This window comes from Centroberyx affinis, unplaced genomic scaffold, assembly GCF_046629955.1.
Source record: "Centroberyx affinis isolate AG114_WGS23_722 - 3 ecotype Tasmania unplaced genomic scaffold, CSIRO-AGI_Caff_v1 ptg003604l_1, whole genome shotgun sequence".
Taxonomy (NCBI): Eukaryota; Metazoa; Chordata; class Actinopteri; order Beryciformes; family Berycidae; genus Centroberyx; species Centroberyx affinis.
The window spans coordinates 131,732-155,022 of NW_027281522.1; the positions used below are offsets into that span (position 1 = coordinate 131,732).

The 23,291-nt window shown below is 42.5% G+C and overlaps 1 protein-coding gene across 1 annotated transcript; it reads right to left on the reverse strand.

The window, feature by feature from the left end:
- Positions 1-12,851: 12,851 nt before the first annotated feature.
- Positions 12,852-22,019, reverse strand: tmem106bb (transmembrane protein 106Bb). Its single transcript, XM_071540303.1, has 9 exons — positions 21,968-22,019; positions 21,375-21,459; positions 20,170-20,376; positions 19,535-19,598; positions 19,084-19,243; positions 16,843-16,983; positions 16,705-16,754; positions 15,630-15,683; positions 12,852-15,533 (listed from the first exon to the last, which is right to left on the reverse strand). Exons 3-9 carry the CDS (start codon positions 20,366-20,368, stop codon positions 15,395-15,397), a joined length of 807 nt encoding a protein of 268 aa, XP_071396404.1. The 5' UTR covers positions 20,369-20,376; positions 21,375-21,459; positions 21,968-22,019; the 3' UTR covers positions 12,852-15,394.
- Between the last annotated feature and the right edge of the window lie 1,272 nt (positions 22,020-23,291).

A 23,291-nucleotide genomic window follows, 5' to 3' on the forward strand; every position in this document is an offset into this window, starting at 1 on the left:
AAACAAAAAGATATAGTAGTAAATGATCTTTTAGTAGGCTACCCTCTAGTGGGTGAAAACTAAATTACAGGTATAGACAGGTCACATAAGGCACTGAGCCTAAGATATTTACTGCAGTTTCTTCTGTTTTTATCTTACTTTTGGGATATCAAGTGAGACCTATGCATGTGATTTTACATCACTTTTTGTTGTTTGTGATCCTTTCTGATGATAAAGCCTTTTATCTAACCAGGATAACACCTACAGTAGATTTTGCTTTTGCTGAATCTGAAATATTCCTGCTGCCCTCTGTGGGCTGGGGCTCTCTAAACATCCACCTGTTATAAACTAGTGCTCCAGTCAAAAGATGATTGGTCTTTTCTTATCGTTGGCTTTGGTCTTCTTCAAATGTGAGACTGTCTGATAATGCTTAATACTCCTTAAAATGTTTCTCCCATTTAAAATGGAACATGTGGAATGAAACGATTATTTTGAAATAAATGTTTACGCTACATAACAATTTGTGTTGGATCATCTCTTAAAAAGGTCTTATCTATCTTCACATTGTAGTTCATTGCCCTCAAATTACTTTTCTCCATGTTACTTTGGTTATGACATTTTACCATATTATATGTTTTTTCAAAGTCACAAATATCAACAATTCAATAATATCAATTTTTTGAATGTATTCTCCTTGTGAATACTTTCTTCCAACACTGACTAAAGCCACACATCTAGACCACACAGTCCAAGTTAATGACCTTCCAGATATACTGAGATCACTCACACATACACATCTGAGAGACTCACACATACACATGTGAAACACTCATACATACATATAGAAAATACCAAATGCTGGCTATGTTGCATGAATGAGATGTGATTTGAGCCGGGAGTCTGGCTGAACACACATTGCTTCTTGATTCTTTTCTCTTCCTGAAGCCGACAGTTCAGTGATCCATGTGTTTTTTGAGTGTGTGTAACAGAGGAATAGGGGAGGGAGAGAGGAACAAAGTAACAAGGTGAAGGTATTTCCCTATCATGATCATCTGAGGAAGATGACTTGTTTTTGCAAAGAAAAAATACAATGAATGAATGATTTGTGACCAAGTGTAGAAAATGTGATGAAGAAAATGCTGTCACATTATCAGCATGTAAAATATAGGAGGTAAGCAGTGATGGAGACCTAGTGGTTTGGTAATCCATTACCTCCAGTTGGTGATTATCATAAGGCAAACAATAAACAAAAAATCACCAGTCTCTATAGAAAAACATTATTTTCCAAGCTAACTATGAATTTACATCATCTTAAAATAAAAAAAGTTGGGCAAACTGGCTTTAGGTGGTTTACTCTCCCTATAGAAATGAGTCCAGGCGGCAAAATGCGCATTATTATATTTACAGGTGAAAGATGTCAGAAGAAGAGACATTATGCTGTAAGAGTAGTTATTTTATGATTCTATGTTGCTAGCTGCTAGTTATTTTATGGTTCTATGTTGCTAGCTGCTAGTTATTTTATGGTTCTATGTTGCTAGCTGCTAGTTCTTAGAGTCAGAGAACAGCTGTGATGCCACAGTGCAACATTCTCTGTTTAAATGCTGTTTGGAATGAGAATCATCACTTGTCCCAACAGACTTGACCCGAGAGCACGCTTCAACTGCAGAGAGACTTTCACGACGATCCGCTATATTCATTTGTTCATTCATTTCTTCACTTATTCATTCATTTATTCTTTCATTTCTGCATTTTTCGTTAATTAATTCGTATAGTCGTTGATTTGCTTAGTTTGTTTTTAGTTTAGTTTGTTTTTTGTCCGGTTTTTCTTTCGTGTTTTTGTTTTTTTTTCCTTAAATTTTCACAGCAAAAGCCGGACCTGGTTGGGACTTGGCAGCCATGGGCAGCTCCCTCTCCAAACCGGTAAGATTGGCTCATTTTCATCTTTCTAGTGGAACAAATGTGTCTTTCTTGTGTGTTTTCACGGCGTAACTTGAGCTACAAGTCAGAAACTTTGTGAAGGATGTGAAATGCAGCTCAGAAAAAAGTCGCGTGTCAACTGAGATGTGACGGTTGCAGTAATTGTTTCATTAATTATGAGTTATTGTGGATTTTTATGGGTCCGCGGGGTCAAAGTGTTGCTAGTTCACGGAGCCTCGCTCTAAGCTTCTCGACAGCGCGCGGACACTGGACTTGTTATTGTTTGAATGAAGCACGCGCTTTAGCTCGAGCCGCTGTTCTGACTTTAGAACGCTTTTGACCTCGAACACACGCACACACACAAGTGATGTTTCAATATTTAGAAGAAAAAAATGGTTTCTGCAGTAAGAGCCACGACCAGCGATATTATCTGTTTCGATAATAAATAATTAAGAACTTTATTTAGATGGGGCTTTTCCAAGCAATCGTTTCAGTTCTTTACAAAGCAAATAAGATATTAAATAGATAGCCTACAGTAAAAGTAGATAAAAAGGAACTAAAAACAAATGAAAATAAAACATTTGAGACATACAATATTACAACAGGACATAAAATGGACATTATTATTAAACACGGGCTATTCCTAAACTAAAATGCATCCATTATGAAATACATTATTATTATTATTATTATACATTTTGTCCTGAAGTACTACTCCAATTTAGTAAATACTGGGTGTTACAAAAGTGACTATATATATATTTTTTACAATTAAATAAAAAACATATAATTTAATGCTTCAGGATCCATATCCTCTGTTCAGTCGTCCAATTAAGTGTAGGCTACCTACCGGAAAAATATTTAATAATACAGTGAAATTTTATATATAACACTGTATCACATTTATTTGCCCTGATGAAGACATAGCCTAGTGTCGAAACCATGGTCGAAACTTTGGCTCAGGAAATTATTATATGTATCCCATATACTGTATATTATAAGTGTGCTGCAACCCTCAAGCTCAGCGATCTGGCGGAAGAGTCTTGTTGCCTTCAAGTGCTCCTCATTTGCTCGTACTTTCGAAGGTTCCAGTCGTAAATACAACTTCTCGTGTATTCAAGTACTTTTTCAGTCAGAAATAACTAAACTGACCCTGCAACAAAAGTAGCGTTTTTGGTCACTAAGTCACTAATTTCACAACAGTTTTGTAACTGATATTTTAATAAGTGTATTAGCTTAAGTTATTGTGCGTGGTACCAGAAGTTAAACAAAAAGGGAGAATGTCACATCTTGGCTTCTTGGTTAACATGTAATTTTATTGGGTCTTTCAAGCGCGTTTTTCCGTAATTAAATTTTTTCTGACAGCATTTGAAGGCAGCATCTGCTCGCTACTGTTGTGACGGTTGGCGCGGTGCAGAAGAAATGCGGAAAATCTGGAAGAGAAGGTAACCTACGCCTGAATATTGGACTTTTGGGCCCACGGTACAATGGTTTGGCTTCAAAACATTTGTATTATGCTGTTTGTATTAATTTATGGTCATTTGTACCTTTTTGGAACAAAATAAATTATCTCTACTCACTCCAGTTGTTTTGGACAAAGTTGCTATGGAGCTGCGCTAGCTAGCTTGCTGTGTGTTATATTGAAAATACAAACTTCACCAGTGTTTCAGCTGACAGGAGGGTCATTAATGACAAAATTTCCATTTTTGGGTGAAATGTTCGTTTAAGAGAGCTAAAATCCTCCAAATAAAACGACAAAGCACTTTGTTTAAATCCTTGATAATATTCATTGGGCCAATGAGACATAAATAGATCTAGATATTCCTTCTGCTTTGGACAATGATACCAGACCAAACAAATAAGTCTCTCATTAGCCATGGATTGTTTTTTTTTCTTCAGTTGAACAAAGATAGGATTAAATTTCAAATGACTTCTCTGTTGTTCTTTATATATAATTCTACCCAGGTACCTTACATTGTTTTGAAATTCACCTTGTTGTTTCTAACAGGCTGTAGACGATGGCAGGCCTCCCAGCCGTGCCTCATCCACTGTGGGGAAGACACGCTCTTCTCTCCGCCTTTCTCCCCTCTCCTCTCCTTCCCCCTCCCCCTCCACCACTTTTTCTTCCTCCTCCTCTCCCCCCTCCACCACTGTTTCTCCCCCCTCGTCTTCCTCCTCCCCCTCCACCACTTTTTCTCCCTCCTCCTCTCCCCTGTCCACCACCATCTCTTCCCTCTCCGACTCCATCTCTTCCTTCTCTGCCACTATCTCTTTCCTCTCTGCCACTGTCTCTTCCCTGGAAGCTGCCATCTCTCCCTTCTCCACCGCTATTTCTCCCTCCTCCTCTCCCCCCTCCACCTCCACCACTGTTTCTCCCTCCTCTTCCTCCTCCTCCCCCTCCACCACTGTTTCTCCCTCCTCTTCCTCCTCCTCCTCCTCTCCCCTCTCCACCACTGTTTCCTCCTCCTCTCCCCTCTCCACCCCCATCTCTTCCCTCTTGGCCTCTATCTCTTCCCTCTCTGCCACTGTCTCTTCCCTCGAAACTACCATCTCTCCCCTCTCCACCGCTATTTCTTCCTCTTCCTCTCCCCCCTCCACCTCTGTTTCTCCCTCCTCTTCCTCCCCCTCCACCACTGTTTCTCCCTCCTCTTCCTCCCCCTCCACCACTGTTTCTCCCTCCTCTTCCTCCCCCACCTCTGTTTCTCCTCCTCTTCCTCCCCCTCCACCACTGTTTCTCCTCCCTCTTCCTCCCCCTCCCCCCCCTCCACCACTGTTTGCTCCTCCTCCTCTCCCCCCTCCACCACTGTGTTTCCCTCCTCTTCCTCCTCCTCCCCCTCCACCCCTATTTCTCCCTCCTCCTTTTCCTCCTCCCCCTCCACCACTGTTTCTCCCTCCTCTTCCTCCCCCTCCACCACTGTTTCCTCCTCCTCCCCCTCCACCACTGTTTCCTCCTCCTCCTCCCCTCTCTACCCCATCTCTCCCCTCTCTGGCTCCATCTCTCCCCTCTCCACCGCTATTCCTTTCTCCTCCTCTCCTCCCTCCACCCCTGTTTCTCCCCCCTCCTCTTCCCCCTCCCCTCCACCCCTGTTTCTCCCTCCTCCTCTCCTCCCTCCACCCCTGTTTCTCCCCCTCCTCTTCCCCCTCCACCTCCACCCCTGTTTCTCCCTCCTCCTCTCCCTCCACCCCTATTTCTCCTCCTCCTCTCCCCCCTCCACCACTGTTTCTCTCTCCTCCTCTCCCCCCTCCACCCCTGTTTCTCCCTCCTCCTCTTCCCCCTCCCCCTCCACCCCTGTTTCTCCCCCCTCCTCTTCCCCCTCCACCTCCACCCCTGTTTCTCCCTCCTCCTCTCCCCCCTCCATCCCTGTTTCTCCCCCCTCCTCTCCCCCCTCCACCCCTGTTTCTCCCTCCTCCTCTCCCCCCTCCATCCCTGTTTCTCCCCCTCCTCTCCCCCCTCCACCCCTGCTTCTTCCTCCTCCTCTCCCCCCTCCATCCCTGTTTCTCCCTCCTCTTCTTCCCCCTCCCCCCCTGTTTCTCCCCCCTCCTCTTCCCCCTCCCCCTCCACCCCTGTTTCTCCCCCCTCCTCTTCCCCCTCCCCCTCCACCCCTGTTTCTCCCCCCTCCTCTTCCCCCTCCACCTCCACCCCTGTTTCTTCCTCCTCCTCTTCCCCCTCCACCTCCACCCCTGTTTCTCCCTCCTCCTCTCCCCCCTCCATCCCTGTTTCTCCCCCCTCCTCTCCCCCCTCCACCCCTGTTTCTTCCTCCTCTTCCCCCTCCAACTCCACCCCTGTTTCTCCCTCCTCCTCTTCCCCCTCCACCTCCACCCCTGTTTCTCCCTCCTCCTCTTCCCCCTCCACCTCCACCCCTGTTTCTTCCTCCTCCTCTCCCCCCTCCCCCTCCACCCCTGTTTCTCCCCCCTCCTCTTCCCCCTCCACCTCCACCCCTGTTTCTCCCTCCTCCTCTTCCCCCTCCCCCTCCACCCTGTTTCTCCCCCCTCCTCTTCCCCCTTCACCACTGTTTCTCCCTCCTCCACCATCCGCCCCTTGACCTCCTCATCAGATCCAGACAGCCGGGACCTGAGTGTGGAGAACAGCTCCATCGACAGGTAGAATATGACACAGGCTAATTCAGGCTAATGATATATTTTTACTGTAGAGCTCCATTCTCTTCCATTATTCAATTTGTCTGGTCAAACCAACTTAAAGGGACACTGTGATGTTTTATGGTGATATTAATATTTTGAGATGAAACTGTAAGCATCATGGATGCCTCAGTATCATGGTCAGTGTGCCTGTGTAGCTGTTTTGTCCTAATTGAAGCTAAACTGTTTTGTAGGATTCCAGCAGTTCCTGAGGTGCTTGGCCAGGAAGCACCGACTGAGGCTCCTGCCATCGCTGACACAGCAGGTACATTTAATAACAGATATGTTATGATATGTATGTATGATGTATATAGAGTTATTATTCATATGCCACTCCAAAACTGCTCTCTCATTAGTTCATGTTTTTCTCCTCATAAGTCTCCTTGGAGCTGCCTTGCTCTGGATCTCTGGAGAGGTATTACTGTTTTTCTCCATGAAACAGGTTTCTATACAGCAGTGGAAACCTAGAACAGTTTAGAGATCAGATATGTTGCTTATACATTTCCACTGAATATTCCTGTTTTCCTGCCTTTGGCTCCATTCTTTTTTTTGTGTTGCTCAGATCACATCCCTGCTAGTCTGCCTCTCTCTTACCCAGCCCCTCTCTTTCTCCCTCTCCCTCTCTCTCTCTCCATCTTGTAGGCCAGTGCAGGCAGAGGGCAAATCATTCTTCAAGTCGAGGAGCCTGTTGTCGTTCTTCAGCTGGTTCAGGAGGAGCAAGAGAGGCCAGAAGAAGAAGCTGGGGTATGAGACAAAAATTGAATTGTTCTACCTTGACTCTTCATTTGATTCCTGTTTAATTAATATAAGGCAAACAAAATCCAAGCAGGAAAAGTTTAATTATTCTAATTGCACTTGACAGTATTGGCATATTGGATGTAGCAAAAGGTTTTAGACTGAGTCATATCACTGCCATTACAAATCATGAATTTTCATCAGGTGTTGTGCATAGTTTCAGTCAGATGGGTTTTCACAAAGAATTGCTCTATGTTCATTAAAAGCAGCTTGGGTAACAGAACACATTATAAAGTTATTCTATCTTTATGGATGTGATTTTCCTCCCAGGTTGCCAAACGTTGGCAACACCTGCTTCCTGAACGCCACTCTCCAGGCCCTGTACAGCCTCCCCAGCTTCTGTGCTGATGTCATGGGGCAGGAGGCGCTGTGGAGCCCCAAGACCAGAACCAGCCTGAAGCTGCAGAGGTACAGCAGAGCAACACACACCAGGCTGCAGGTTCATTGCTTTACTTGGTATTAAAAGCAAGTCTTACTTAATGCTCTCAATCTCCTGCTCTCAATCTCCTGTTCTCCAGATACTTCGGGGAGCTGTACAAGGCGAGGCAGGGTCACAGCTCCTACCACAGCAAGAGGAGGCTGCTGAGGTCGGTGAAGAGCAGCCTGGCTGTTTACAACGAGGAGTATGAGGAAGACTTTCAGCAGGTGCACAAATGAGTCTAGCGTTCACGATTTCTTTTTTACTGCAGTATTTGTGTGATAAACATATTTGAATGGCTTGCTGATCTCTTACAGGACGCCCATGAGTTCCTCATGCTCTTCCTCATGGGCATGAAAACTCAGAGCGAGGCACAGCAGGGGGCACCGGACTACACCTGTCCCACTCTGAACTTCCAGTTCAAGCTGCAGAGTGTCCGCACCTGCTCCAGGTAACTCAACAGCAAACTGCATTTACTGTATTCATCATGTTTTATCTGAACAATCACAGAATTAAACAGTAAGTACATCACTTATCACTGAGGATCACAGAACTGTCCACTGATCTGAGTTCATGTATTTTTCTCCTCCATGTTTGTTTTTAAAGCTGTGGAGACAAAGTCTACCAGGAGGAGGAGCACAACAACCTGTCTGTGGACCTCTCCTCCTGCCTGACCCACAGCCTGGCACTCTACTTCAAAGTCAGTATACACAGGATCAGTTCAGTTATCTGTGAACACACACACACACCTACACACCTACACACACACACACACACACACACACACACACACACACACACACACACACCTATGTCAGTGACTCTGTCTCTTGTTCCTTAGGCATCTGAACTGGAGTGCACCTGCTGGCAGTGCCTTGGCCACCAGGCCACAGTCTCCAGAGGTTTCCTCACTCTACCCAGGTGAGTCCCATACATGAACCTGCCCATGATGTTATAAACTACACTGTCTTTCTATAGAATGTGTTAATGCTGCTCTCTCTTTGAACAGAGTGCTGGTGCTTCACCTGAAGCGCTTCTGCCATGATGGGGCAGAGCTGAGGAGAGCGGCTGATGCTGTCTGCATCCCTCCACTTCTGTCTCTGGCCTCCCTGGATGTACTGAGGTAAACATTACACTCCATATTGACAACAGCATAATGACCTCAAACATACTATGTACATATATTTACTGAGTCATTTCACAAACCAGAAATAACACTATGAAATGATTTAATGTACAATAAATGCATGTTATACCACCCAAAACAACTGTAAACAATGTAATGGAGTTATTTGGATTATTCTCACTTCTGATTGAAAAGCTTTTCTCTCTAGTTCTTTTGAATGAGCTCATGACTGTCTGTCAGACTGGCTTATACAGCACTTATAGATTTAACAAACTATAGTCTTTACTAGCATGAATGAGCACCTGCTTATTACTGTACACTTATGTCATGTCTGAAAAGTTTCCTATACAGTATATATTTGTCTTGAATATCACATTGTTCAAAATGGATGCTCTTTCCTTCACAGCTCCCCAGGAGGCAGCAAGACGTCACTGCTGGCAAAACCGATCCCAAGCTCAGGTGAGAGAAAATTCTAAACATGTTCAATGCTAAGCTAACTAGAAACAGCCAACTTCAGTTTGTAAGTTTCCCAGTAAAACCAGATTGTGTGGTGTGTCTCTCAGCATCAGTCGATCAGCTGGAGAGCTCAGGAGACAGAGACAGATCTCAGCAGGGAGCTTCTGTGGTGAGAGAGAAATAGGGAGAGACAGAGATGGAGAAAGAAAAGACATGTATAAGAGAGAGAAAATGAACTGAATATTTACTCATGGGTAGAGCAGTTTAAGAGCCTTATTAAAAAGGCATCACTCACCATGTGTCTTTACAGCAGGATCACAGAGTCCAGAGCAGCTACCGCCTCTCTGCCATCGTCTCTCACCTCGGGGAGAGCATCGACTGCGGTAATTAATGTCACACACATCAGACATGAATATGGATCTTGGACACACACACACACACACACACATATAAACAAACACACCAAATAAAGCTTAATCTGCATTGTGTTTCCTGTGCCCCACACAGGCCACTACATCAGCGATGTGGCAGAGGGACCAGGTGGGGAGTGGCTGACCCTCGATGACTCCCGGGTGACGAGGACGGACGAGACCACGGTCCTGAGAGACAGAGAGGACACCGCCTACCTCCTGTTCTATGTCCTCAGGTAAGGCTTTGGCCTCACTGCTCAGGAGGAATCAGTGAACTGGTCTGTTTGAGCCTTCAAGATAACCTGTAAGTGAGAGAGTACTGAGTGAATGTCCCGTCTTCTTGCTCCTCTTTTCCTCTAGTGGTGCAGGTGAGGGGGACCCTGCACCTCTGTAGCAGGACCAGGAGGCATCAGGAGCTGTTTGTACCACCAGCTGTTTGCTCCGGAGTACGGTGGCCATGTTAGGACATCCTCAGCCCCCTTTGTCATTCCTAGATCTACTTTGTTAAATAGGTGGACTTGTATCGGGTTTAGCTGTCTGTTGTCGGACTTAGGCGGACTTGCGTCGGGTTTAGCTGTCTTTTGACGGACTTAGGCGGACTTGCGTCGGGTTTAGCTGTCTTTTGACGGACTTAGGCGGACTTGCGTCGGGTTTAGCTGTCTTTTGGCGGACTTAGGCGGACTTGCGTCGGGTTTAGCTGTCTTTTGGCGGACTTAGGCGGACTTGCGTCGGGTTTAGCTGTCTTTTGACGGACTTAGGCGGACTTGCGTCGGGTTTAGCTGTCTTTTGACGGACTTAGGCGGACTTGCGTCGGGTTTAGCTGTCTTTTGGCGGACTTAGGCGGACTTGCGTCGGGTTTAGCTGTCTTTTGGCGGACTTAGGCGGACTTGCGTCGGGTTTAGCTGTCTTTTGACGGACTTAGGCGGACTTGCGTCGGGTTTAGCTGTCTTTTGACGGACTTAGGCGGACTTGCGTCGGGTTTAGCTGTCTTTTGGCGGACTTAGGCGGACTTGCGTCGGGTTTAGCTGTCTTTTGTCGGACTTAGGCGGACTTGCGTCGGGTTTAGCTGTCTTTTGGTGGACTTAGGCGGACTTGCGTCGGGTTTAGCTGTCTTTTGGCGGACTTAGGCGGACTTGCGTCGGGTTTAGCTGTCTTTTGACGGACTTAGGCGGACTTGCGTCGGGTTTAGCTGTCTTTTGTCGGACTTAGGCGGACTTGCGTCGGGTTTAGCTGTCTTTTGGCGGACTTAGACTTAGACTTTTTTCACTTGCACCTTTAAGTTAGGCACTTTAGCAATAAATTAGTTATTCTTAATCTTTTTTGTCCTAGCCTTTTATTTACAGTGCAGAATCATTTACCATTTTTCTAGTTTACAATACTTAAATTGTGTTTATCAATTACAAGATTTAACTGTACATCATATTGTTGTTTTGATAGACAAGACTGAAACACGTCAATGCTACTCTCGTAATTGTTACTCTATAACCTCTACAGTATAGTGCACAGATTTAAGTATATCATTCAAAGAAATAAAAAGTCAAAGGTTGTATTGTAAAACTGTACAAGTACAAGCTTATCAATATTTTCTTACACTCCTAGAAGATACTCCCAGCCAAACTGATGCTGCGATTAGAGTTTATCACTTCACCAAGAATGAAAGTGAAAACTTAAAGCGCAACTTGATTGCCTAAGACCTTGGTTCTCAATCTGGGTTCAACACAAAACTGTTGTCCTTGAAATACACACCAACCTGAAAGCATTTGCATATCAGCTGTTCTTCTCCCGTCTCTGATCTAAGTATCTAAAGCCTTGTCAAGAATGTGTTTGACTTAAAACCTGCTGCAATAGGCTACATTGAACCAAACACTGTCGGGAATCCAATGAAAAAAATTCAGCGCAATTAACATATGCAAAAGTAACTTTCATTCACTGTGATGATATGGTCAATTAAGTAGGCCACCTGCCACACCTCTGATATAATACATTATCGTGGAAAGCAAAGTGATTCTACAGGTCTGTAAACACGTCTCCCTGTGAACAGCACTTCTTACTGTCTGTTAATTCAATAGCAATTGATTACTTGTATTTTTGTCCATATCGGGATCCTGTAGGAATGGTGACTCCCTGTTTCCAGAGAGCTGATTGGTCAGGAGGCCTTTCATCCGTTTTGACCTGATAGCCTGAACTTACCCTGCTCCGGAGCAGGTTAGCCATAAGTTACCATGGTGATCTACCCCGGTAAAAAGTGAGCCACCTTTGTGAGACAGCAAAGCCAGGGTTAAACCCAAAGTTAGCTCGCTAACCCACTAATCTGGCTTCATGAGACAGGCCTCTAGCTAAACCTTTCTCAAGGTAGAGAAGACTATACTTGTGATCTCGCAGACACACACACCTTGCTTTTTAACCTCTTTTTCCCTTACAAAATTACATTTATGGGAACAATTATTTCTTCCTCATTGAGAACGATGTGAAAGGAAAGATCGTGTGAGAGAGGACTGTGGATAACAGTTACTCATTGCTTTGATATAGAAAACATTAGTTTTCTCATTGCTTTAATGCCCAGAAATGAAAATATCAATAAGAGCATTGATCCACAGTTCACTGCAGAAGTAGCCTATCAGGCCACTTCATAGTGAAGTTGTACTGGGTCACTGTTTTTAAATCAAGATAGTGACACAGAAAGAGGAGGGAGTCATGAAGTGTCTAAAAGCATTGTTGATACATGCAGAACTTATTTAACTTTATTAGATTTAATTTCAACAAAGGTACCACCAAAATTGTGCGAGTCGAAAATCAACCAGGGAACATCATTTACTCATCAGATTTCAAAAACAGGAATTACAAAGTGCTTAAATTGGCAATAAAAAGATATTGAAAAATAAATAAATAAATAAACCATTTCATTGCAACTACATTGTTGGAGTTATTCACAAAGGCCAAACTTTCTATTGGAAAATATGCCCCTTGTTTTTGACTTTGAAAAGGACAAACCTTGATTTTAACTCACAATCTTCTTACATGAAAGGCTGATGCTTTACCTACTGAGCCAAACTCCTCTTATGGTTTTATTGAGGAGAAACTGAATAATACATATTGAAATTCCATTGTCACAACTGTAAATTCCTGTGCTTTTACTTTGAAGGCAACACTGTTCTGAACCGGAAGTTAGTTTGACGCTAAAACTAGCATAAAAATGCACCACAAATATCGAGTGAAACTGCTTTTATTACAGCATTGTGACAGCATTCAACAACATATATTGTTGTAGAAGTGGTTTTAATTGATTTGGATGACTCTTCTGCATCAAAAGGACTTCTTCTTACAGAGTTCACCAACACAGATAATTTCTGGTCATAGTGCTACTGTATTGAGGAAAACCTGATGACTGCAATTATAACATTCACACGTTTACTTTTATGATTCAGTTTTGTAAGAGTGATTGATGATGTAAGAGTGACTGATGAAAAAAAGTAGGTATAAGCAAGGTTCCACTGTCTGGTTTCCACTCCAGCTGAGCTGAAAATGCAGTTTCATCTTTAGGGTTCTGGTCACCCATCAATAAAATCACTCCATAGATAAATCTCATGGTTTAAAAACTTTATTCATGCTTTCAGAAACATTACACTCACAACAAATAGTGATTTAACCACTCGGAATAATGACAAACAAAATGTTAAAAATGACACAAGTAATAATAGTCTAAAATAGCTTTTCCATCTGTTAAATATGATTAGTAGGGAATTATAAACAAACACTGAAAGTAGATTTTTGGACCAAAACAAAAAAATCAAAAGGTGATGTGCTAATGTATTCTTTCAATCCCAGTACTTTCAAAACTACTATGATTAAAGTGCTTAGGAAAAAACAGTGTGAATGTTATAACCTTATGAGGCTGATGTTTCAGGACAAATGTAGTGTTTAGTGACGATATATCGGACACAATTTCAAAGTATTTACAAGATGAAAAATTGATCGATGTAATGCATCTAAATCTTCAGAAGTTTGGTGTAGGTACAAATCACACTAAAATATAAAATGGTAATCAAGTTCTAATCAAAGATGTTTACCGAATTCTCAAACAAGGTTTGATATGCCAATGTAATTTCAGTAAAAGTTAGGGCATAAAAACAAACAAGCTCCCTTTAAGATGCTTATTTTACCAGTTTGGTCAAGAAAAAAATCATGGAGAATGTAAAAAACGCTGGTCAAATAAGCATTAGTGGGTAAAATGAGAACATTTTATTAGGTAGTAAAACGAGAACACCATGCTAAGAGGCCAATAGAGCTACACCAATCTGCTGATTAATATGCATTTCAACATGTAAACTCACTCGTGGCCATAGAAATCACAAGGTGTCCCACAATGTAGGTGAAGCACTTCTCAGCAGGGGGGCAGAATTTAATGCTGGAAATTGGAAAATTGGAAATTCGGACTTCCTACTAGTGGAAAAAGCAATGGAATGGCCCTTCAAGTCCAAGAAGGAAACTAAATCTATAAAATCTAGCTAACATTGCTGAATATCATTGACATAACATTAGCTGTTGCATGGGGAACCAAATTTTATCTTCCCTGATTTTCCGAGCTGGACCGCTACAAAAACCACCGAGGCTGGAATTGCAACCTGCCAGCTGAGAATTTCTCTCTTCCAACTTTAAATGGAACGCAGCAGGGACGACATATTGAAATTCAATATATCGCAATAAAAAAAAGTGACAATACGTATCGTGGGGCAGAAAATAAATCGCAATATTAGCTCCATTTTATTCTGCTGTAGTAATCACAAATGAGACGCTTGACCATCACAGTTTCACAAGCTCTCCATCCAAATTATATTATTTGCACTTTGTAATGACATTTTTAAATTGTTGTTTACATTTTAGCAAGCCAATGCCATCGCTAGAAAGATTTGTCTCTCAGAAATAAACTTAATGTTGCAGTTAGACTCATTGAACTTATGGTTGTATTGAATCATGAACCCCCGTATCGCGAATCTAAACGTATTGTGAGACAAGCTTATGGTCCCACCCCTAATAAGTACCTTCATTAAATAAAAAAATATATATTTTATTGCAGTGAGAGATGCTTTTCAAGTCTAACAGCAGAGAACAAACTGTTATAGTGAGCACCCCACAGCCCAGTACAAGGTAAGTAAGCAGATTGTGCACAACTCAAGGTTTTGGACAGTGTTCCCAGAGAGGAAGACCGTGAACAATATAAGCTTATGCCAGGTTCACACAGTGCATCATCATAACGCGCCTATAATGTAGTGACACCACTTTTTGCTGTTAGTTCTTAATTGACCTCAGAACTATTTAAAATTGATCTCTTTTTCCAGTGGATGGATACGTTTTAGCTAACTGAGTAGAACTCGCTGGTGTGGAATGGTGACGTTGAGATTGTTTGTCGATGAAATGTGCGTTTGAAATTTGTTCATAAAGTGCATTATGGTTTCTATAAAGTATTCAAATATGCAACTGGAATATTTGATCCAAAGCCCCTGTCTTTCCTCCTCACTTCTTTGCTTAAGCATGATAGCATCACTGCACAATTGGCATTCACATCCAACACCATGGTTTACTAACACAAAGAAACGCATGAGAGTGGAATCTATTTGTTACAATGTTGTCACCATAACCAGAATTGCGATACTACCTTTGATACTGTTGTGAAAAATTGAATTCAATACTGAATTTTAGAAACAACATCACTTCTAGACATGTGGATTGGAATAGTTAGAAGGATTGGAGGAGACAGAGTTGGAACAGAGTCAAAGAACTGAAACCATGACGACAGCATCAAACACTCCACCATGTGTTGAACTGGATTCCAGTTCACCTCAACTGATTGAACAAACTGGTTCCAGGAGCCAAATATGGAACTATTTCACCCAACCGACATTAAAACCCCTGTGAAAAAGCTGCTACAAAGCTGTCAAGCCAATGTGGAAACACAACTTGTTACAATGTGGTTCTGTGACATTGTGGATTTTCTTGCTTGCCGTGGGATCTTGGTAATATGGATTTATTCTGGCATGGTGACAACACTCATTTGTTAGATAGTGTAGGTGGAGGAGGAGGAGGGGAGAACACAGTGAACCATCTAAGGCTAGCTTCCCGGGACCCAGGTCGGGGCCGATGAGGAGGAGGGCGGGGCGGTTACTCAGGAGGATGCAGGATGTTGGACGGCTTGTTCTGCCCTCGGAGAGAGGTGGTGTTCCCTCCGCAGTCCACGTACTGGTAAATCTCCTGAGATACCTGCTCCGCGTGGCCGAAGTACGCTGTGGTGACAGTCACTCTGCAGAGCAGGGAAGAGGACGAGGTGAGGCCACGCACACACACAGAGCCACTTCAAATGTTGTGGATTAACTGTTTAATATCAAGCACAACTTACTGCATCATGACAACAATGTTGTGCACCTTGATGGTCTGCAGAGTGCAGTAGTCACTGGAAAATAAGACAAGAGGTTTTGTTGGCATGCTGCACTGTGTAATGTGTACCAGTAAAACCATTACTACCTTTCCATGCACTGAGGGTTCCCTTCTTAACCTTTAACTCAACTGTGCTGGTTTTGGCTCGATGCATATAACATCAGAACTGGGTCAGAATAACTCGGTAAGCTCAGACTCTGATTATGAAATGTGGCAAGGACACATCTTACTGCTTCCACTTTTGGTTTTCACCATCTGCGTAAAATCAGACTCAGCTGGTTAACACATGATACTTCCACAGCTCCTTAAAGTAAAGACAAGTGCATCTCTTATAGAAAGTGGCATATGTGCATAGTGGGATGGCAAGGCTTCATTATGTCTTGATCACATACAGTGCTTTTGAATCTGCTGGCACATTTTGTTCTCAGACATTTTGCATGGTTTGGTCATGGCAGGCAGGCGTCTCATCACATCTATGCGCCTCTTGTTTTTGACGCTGTGTGTTTTGGGGCGGTTTAGCCACTCAATGCATTACGTCAATGTCAGAGAAAAAAAAAACACATTCTGCAGCGCTTGGAGGGAAGTAAACAGCCTCTTACTGGTGAACATTAACTGACTTAAGTTGCATCCTCCGTTTCAGAATGGGCTCTTTATCCTCGTGTTCAAGAGCAAGCAGAGCAATCACCAACTTTCTCTTGTCAATCTTTATTTCAACACCGTTATTACTTCAGGTTAGCCAGCTAAGGATAATAAGATAGCTTGCAAGTTGTTGTCAAACTTTGTGTTTGAATGAATGAATGTTTGACTGATGTGACACTCCTTGTGTCCTTTGAGCTTTTGCTCTGTGTTACTCTGACGCTCACAGTCAAGCTTTGCGTTTGACCAAGGCCTTAGAAACATGTTTTCCAGAAGTCTAGACTCCCAACTTACATCCCTAAGTGTTAGCTGTTCTGTGTATCATCAGTATATATTTCCAGCAGCATCTATAGCTTGTAAATGTATCCAGTGTTGCATGCTCTGCTGAAGGCTGTACTTACTACATGTAGCTCATCTCATCTGCTATGACGGTGGGAACCATATAATCGATCTGAAAAGAATTGAAAACAACAATGAAGAGTGTCTCAGTTCTCCCCACATGAATATATGGTAACTGGTGGACAGATATCTCATCGTACCTGCTTCATGTCCAGTGGACTGATGGCAGTGATGTTGCTGATGCGAGATTTACCAATCACCGTCTTGGCAAACTGCACCTGGGCTGTGATGTTGGCCACCTCCACCGAGTAGTAGTTATTATTGGTGATGTCTAGAGTGTTCTGGATGGAGAACCAGTGTTGGAATAGTTGATTAGTACAACCACTTATGGGCTTTAACCCTCTTGACCCTGTAGCAGCTATGAATAGCCGTACTGTAGGGACGGGACGATATATCGAAATTCAGTATATCGCAATAGAAAAAAGGTGACAGTACGTATCGTGGGGCAGGAAAATGAATTGTGATGTTAGCCCCATTTTATTCTGCTGTAGAAATCACAAATGAGTTGGCTTGCACTTCAAAATTTCGCCAGCTCTATCAAAATTATATGAACAATTTTTAATTCTTTACATTCTAATCATGTGTTTACATTCTAGCAAGCCAGTGCCATTGCTCGAAAAATGTGCAGCTCAGAAATAAACAGAATTCTGCACAGCCATACTTTGTTGTCATTGAGCTTCTATTTATTACATCGTATCATGGTTGTATTGAATCGTGAACCTCATATCGCATATTGAATCGTATCGTGAGATAAGCATACCGTCCCATCCCTACCGTACTGCACAACTTGACAAATGATATGTTATATTTATTTTATTTTATTTTATATTCTCCTGGAGCTGGTAGGGATTCAGTGTCTTGCTCAAGGCCACTTCAGAAGGGGGGAGGCTTGTTGATATGGGGGATGGCGACAAAAAAAAAAAAAAAGAGTCTGTAAAATGTGAGGTTTGGACAATTACCTGCCCTTTATCTTACTGTTGCAAGCCTAATGCATTTTGCCAGAATTATTTTCAACCAAAATGTTGGACAATCAGTCAGATCTTTAGTCAGTAGATGCACTCGTCATACTAGCTAACATGACGTTAGCTAAGAACAATTTATGAACACACTGAAAATACACAAATAACAACCAGAATTCATCATCAAAGATGGCTGGAAGTTGTGATAAAGGTGTCTTCTGTTAGGTGGATGTGTAGACATAGCATTCATATCGAAAGAAAGTAAGTGGGATAATCCCTTTGATGTTGCTGGGACAGTAAAGTTGAAGCAATAAATTAAACTTGGAGCAATAAATTAATCTGACTCAGAAGTTCTAGCTAACAGGCTTTTATTGTCATCGACAGCAACAGATAGGTCTGTGTTTTGTTGTTAGGTTATCCTAACTGTATCTCTTTATTATCTAGAGGGTTGATATTATTATTTTTTAGGTGTTCACATTGGAGTGAAACCTGTGCTCAGCAAGTTGTGGGCATGCTGTAGATTTCTAATGAGGTCTGGAGGGTTAAAGCCACTCATCATCACATGCAGGAGGATCAGCAAACTGATTTGGTTTAGTTAAAGGCAAGGTGATATGCCCAGCTATAGTACAGACCCGTCCACCAGCTGCCTTGAACCTGTCGGGGTAGAAACCATTTATCCACAAGAGGGCGGCGATACAGTCTCAATAGCTGCCTCGAGAAAAAGATGAAAAGACGATACATGCGTCCCTTAAATAAGTTGAGAATAGGGCTGAACGATTTTGAAAAAATATCAAATTGCGAATATTTTGTCTGATATTGCAATTGCGATATGATTTGCGAAATTAGAGGGAATGATAATTTTGACATCATTATTCTCATTTTCATTGAAAAAACGTATTAAAATGATTATGGTGTGATTTTTGCGGGGATCTGTACCAAACAAAGATGTTTTCTTAAGTCTGTAGAATACGATGTGTAGGCCAGGACATCTCTGCAGCACCACAATATTTAATTTAAAATGGTATTTTGACACGCTGATGTCGTTACCACGGCAACCAATGCAGATAGCTTAATGGTGTCTGAACACACAAATCTGACCTGGTCACTTGCAAATAACAGTGTGGACAGTCAGAACTAAAGATTCACCTGCAGTCTGAACAAAGCCTTAGTGACTGGGATCAGTCAACAGGTATTGGCAGCTATATAGTTACCAGTTGGCCACTATGATAGTTGTTGGTGTGCGTTTACACCAGAAACTACTACTTCTTCATTTGCAGTTGTTCATTTAGAAGTATTTGTATTTTAGCACCTCTACTTGAAACACATGACATTGCAACGTGTTCGCGCTCCTGTAACGGGTCCTACAGGCAACGAATACACGCTACTGTAAGTTCCACTGCGTCATGGGCGTCAGGAGCTCACCGTGATGTTAAGGTAGACGATGCGCTTGTCTTGGTCGTAGCTGACGAACACCGACTTCACCCCGACGTAGGACACATCGATGGTGCGAGGGAAGAGGAAGAAGACGGCCAGGATGGACAGCAACAAGCAGACCAGGACCGACGCCGTTACATACAACTTCCTGATGAAGCCAGAGGGAAAAACACACTATATGTAAACTAGATTGTTAGCAGGGTTCCCACAGTTTCAATTTCAAGATTCCATCCTTTTTCCAGACCTCAATTTCTTTTGATTTGATGCAAAGATTTTTGGCTGGCGTTCCAGACTTGTGTAGGAATCCTATTATTACTACCTTCAGTTGAATTTTCCCTGTAACTGCATACTTAGGTATATGACTTAAATGTGGGTAGTTCATTCTAACACCCCCTCTCAAGACACACACACACACACACACAAGATAAAATTGACTTACGTTCGTCTGGGCCGGAGCCTTTGGTCACTATATGGAATCAATGCCACAAGCTGATTTTCCTGGCCTGAAAAACAGGTAACAATCAATGTTTAGTCATCAACTATTGATTTTGTTGTATGGGACAAACTAGGCATATTTATCTACACAACTGATCATACACACATACACCATTTATAAACCTGGTTTAGGATTATCAGAATGACACCAAACAGTAAGTTTACAAGGTTCAAACTTGGCAAATACTAACATTAACATAACACTAGCACATACTAACATTTTTTTTATCCAGGGAATGTCAACTATCTCTATCGTTTTTTTCCAGCACTACACATTCATATAGTTCTACACATGGTTCTTCATACTGGGAGTTGTCCAGTACAACCACAGTCTTCTACTGGTGGCCACTGAGCAGATCCACTGGAGCAGTTGGGGGTTCAGTGCCTTGCTCAAGGGCAATTTGACAGTAACTGATGAGGGAGGAGTGTTCCACTTTCACTTCCCCCCACCCACATTTTCCAAGCCATTCATGTGATTTGAACTAACAACCATCCAGTCACAAGCCTGCTTCTCTGACCTCTAGGCAACCGCCACCCTAAATGGTACGCAATTCTGTCCGGGAAAACCCCTTTGCTTACCTCTGGGGATCCTCCCGGTGCCCTGGCACGTGGGACATGTTACACTGTCCCGTCCCGTGAACTCCACATAGGGAAACTGGGAGACGTCGCCACCTTTCCCGTCCTCAGGCTGGGTGCCGTCCTCCAGAGCAGAGGTCAAGCTGTCCTGACACTCATCATGGCATGTCTGCTTAGTGAGGTGGGAGAGTGACTTCCCCATAGTCACACCTAGATGTACACACACAAGGTAAACGGAATATGAGTCATGGGTGTCATATGGGTATGGCAAGGTGGGGTGCTCTCCATACCTGAGCCTACATGAGCCCAAAATCAGACCTTTTAATCATTATAATGAAGACCAAAGATCAAGCAAAAATTGACAGAGATCAACTTGAAGGCCAGCCATACAAGCCATAAAAAACAAACAACAAAAAATATAGGAGCATCCAGGACTAATGTTCCCTCTGAAAGTTTGGTGGCCCATTTACTAAGTGACAATTTCTTACCATAAATCAGTTTGAAAATGAGTAAGCAGGTTTAGAGGTTTTAGTGGCAGCTGATATTAAATGTATGTATCTATGGACGTTTCCATAGATTGGAGTCCCGTGAATTCACAGATGATTTACAACAGGGACTGTGGGTCTGCAGGACAGGCAGGCAGGCAGCCAACAGGCATACTGTTACTGTTGACAGGCTCTGATCAAACAAAAATAACTAGACAGGAATCCTCCACAAATCATTAACATTAGGCCCAGCGCTCAGCTTTGTTTGCCGTTGTCTGCCATCGCTGCCTGCCCGCTAAGTGTAGTTAGTATTTTGTTGTACCGTTAAGCTAGTTTAGGCCTAAGGAATGCAAGCTATTTCAGTGGCCTAGCAAGCCAGTTTACCATGTCGTCTCTACAAGTTGCTAATATGGGCTATTCGTTGACGGCGGGGGGTAATTGAGTTACGTAGCAAACCAAAGTAAACAGACAAGCTGTCAAATGTCATTTTGACCCGTGGGAGCATAACGTTACCAGATAGTTAACCTAGCTAGTGTTAGCTATAGTCGCCTGTAATGTTAGCTACCAGATTAACGCTAGCTAACAGGAACCACTATTTAGAGCTAAACTGCGTCAGATAGCCAATGTATCTAACGTTAACAGTTTGATATCAGACACACAGTCGACAATAACATATGGTTTGGACTATCTTAAGTTAAATAGCGCCAAGTCACTCTATATTACCTGAATGCGACTCTTTGTTTTCCCAGACCGTGAATGGGTCATGCAGTTTTGTTTATCCTCAAACAAACAGACATGCGCGAATGTGCTGCATTCGTGTCCAATGGGAAAGACGAAGTTCTCAGGTGAGTTTGAGTTTATTAGTATTCATGCTCACAGTTGACAACTGAATAGAAGCAGAATTTACATTAATAAAAATAAAAATATATCTATACATGATTGTACCTCATGAAAATGTAAAACTATACATATCTATATACACAAATGCACCCACACATATGCATTTACAAAATACAACCATAGACTTACATACAACCATGCATACATTTTAAAATGCCATAAAAAAACAACAATATAAAACACAAAACACAAAACAAACAAACAAAAACAGACCCCAAAGACTTCAGCTATCCATCTTTTGTTCTATTCAGTTCTGTATTGTACAGTCTGACTACTGTAGGCAGGGTTGCTGCTTTCAGCCTGTTTGTTCTGTACTGGACGTGTGTTCACCTCAGGTTTCAGACTGTAAATGCCACTTGAAAATACAATTCACCCCAGATTTCAGATGGTAAATACGAATAGAAAATACTGTTTACCTCAGCTTTCAGCTGGTAAATACTACTTATGAACATGGTTTGGTGATGGACGCCAGTGTCTCTGATTTACTGAATTCTAAAGTCACCAACAAGGAAATAACTGTAGTCAGGTTCAAATACGTTCATTTCAAATGAATGTATGAACCATTTTCATCACATAAATCATCTGTGATCACAGCTGCCATGCTGCCATGACAGCACACAACTACTTGCATGAACTCAGACGTATCACTCACTAGATTCGTGTATGTTATGTGTGAAAAGATGATCAGGAGCAACCAATGCCTACAGAAATCTGCGAACATGGCGTTTGACTTAATCCCACATGACGTTCCTGAGTATTCCCGTAGGGCCTGAATGCATCATCAGATACCGATAACCAATGTTAAAACTCATCCACTTGATGGCAGTGTTTGGTTGAAGTTCCCTCCCTTTGGTAAAGCCACGGCACTAAACATGGCCATCAAGCAGTGTTATGACAAAATCTGTCAGTTTAACGTTACCTTGCTTTTCGCCAAAGGTACACACCTGTTACAACACAACTTCAGACCTTTTATGAATCATTAGAGCCTTCTGGTAAATTCGGCATACATGTAATCCACCAAGCAGCACTTACTTCCAATAAAATCTCAACTTTTACAATAGGTTCACGTTGCTCGCTGCCGCCCTCCGCGGAGCTTTGGCGGAAGAAGACGATGGGAACGGGTTCTAAAAGTTTAAGTTTTATTAAAACAAGTGCCGCTTGCTGCATTAGATGTATGCCGAATTGAAGAGTGGATCCTACCGATTTAGAAAAGATGTGAAGTCATGTTATGCGAGGTTTGACTTTTCCAATGAGAAAGGAAACATTAAATTGCCAGATGTTTTAATGCAGTTTGGTAACGTTCTCTCCTTTTGCGAATCGGTGCTAGCCACACATAAGGGAGGGTGAACTATGACCCCCAGTTGATAATCATTATAAGGCAAACAACCACCAATAGAAACAAAACCAATAATATTTCAGAAAAATATATGCCTTTCCCCAAAACCCTATCTGCATGCGTCATACCATAGATTTATGTCATGCTAAAAAAAAGTGGTAAACTATCCCATAAATAAAAACAATACATGAACTGAGTGGTGCAGGGATTAGAGGCACAACCAGATTTCATTCACCATCAATCATCCTCATCATCATGAGTGATTAAATTGTGTGATCTGTGGTTGCACGACACATTTTCATCATGAAGTTTGTAGCGGCTCATAATGTAATAACTGTCAGATGATGTAATATTTGATCAAAATGGGCCCAAAATGTAATAAAACCTGTTCATCTTCAGAATGA

Coding starts and splice junctions, on each gene's coding strand:
- tmem106bb (XM_071540303.1), bottom strand. CDS start 20,368: ATGGGGAAGTCACTCTCCCACCTCACTAAGCAGACATGCCATGATGAG. Junction 16,755..16,842: donor GTCCACTGGACATGAAGCAG/GTACGATGAGAT, acceptor AATTCTTTTCAG/ATCGATTATATGGTTCCCAC. Junction 15,684..16,704: donor GATGAGATGAGCTACATGTA/GTAAGTACAGCC, acceptor CTTATTTTCCAG/TGACTACTGCACTCTGCAGA.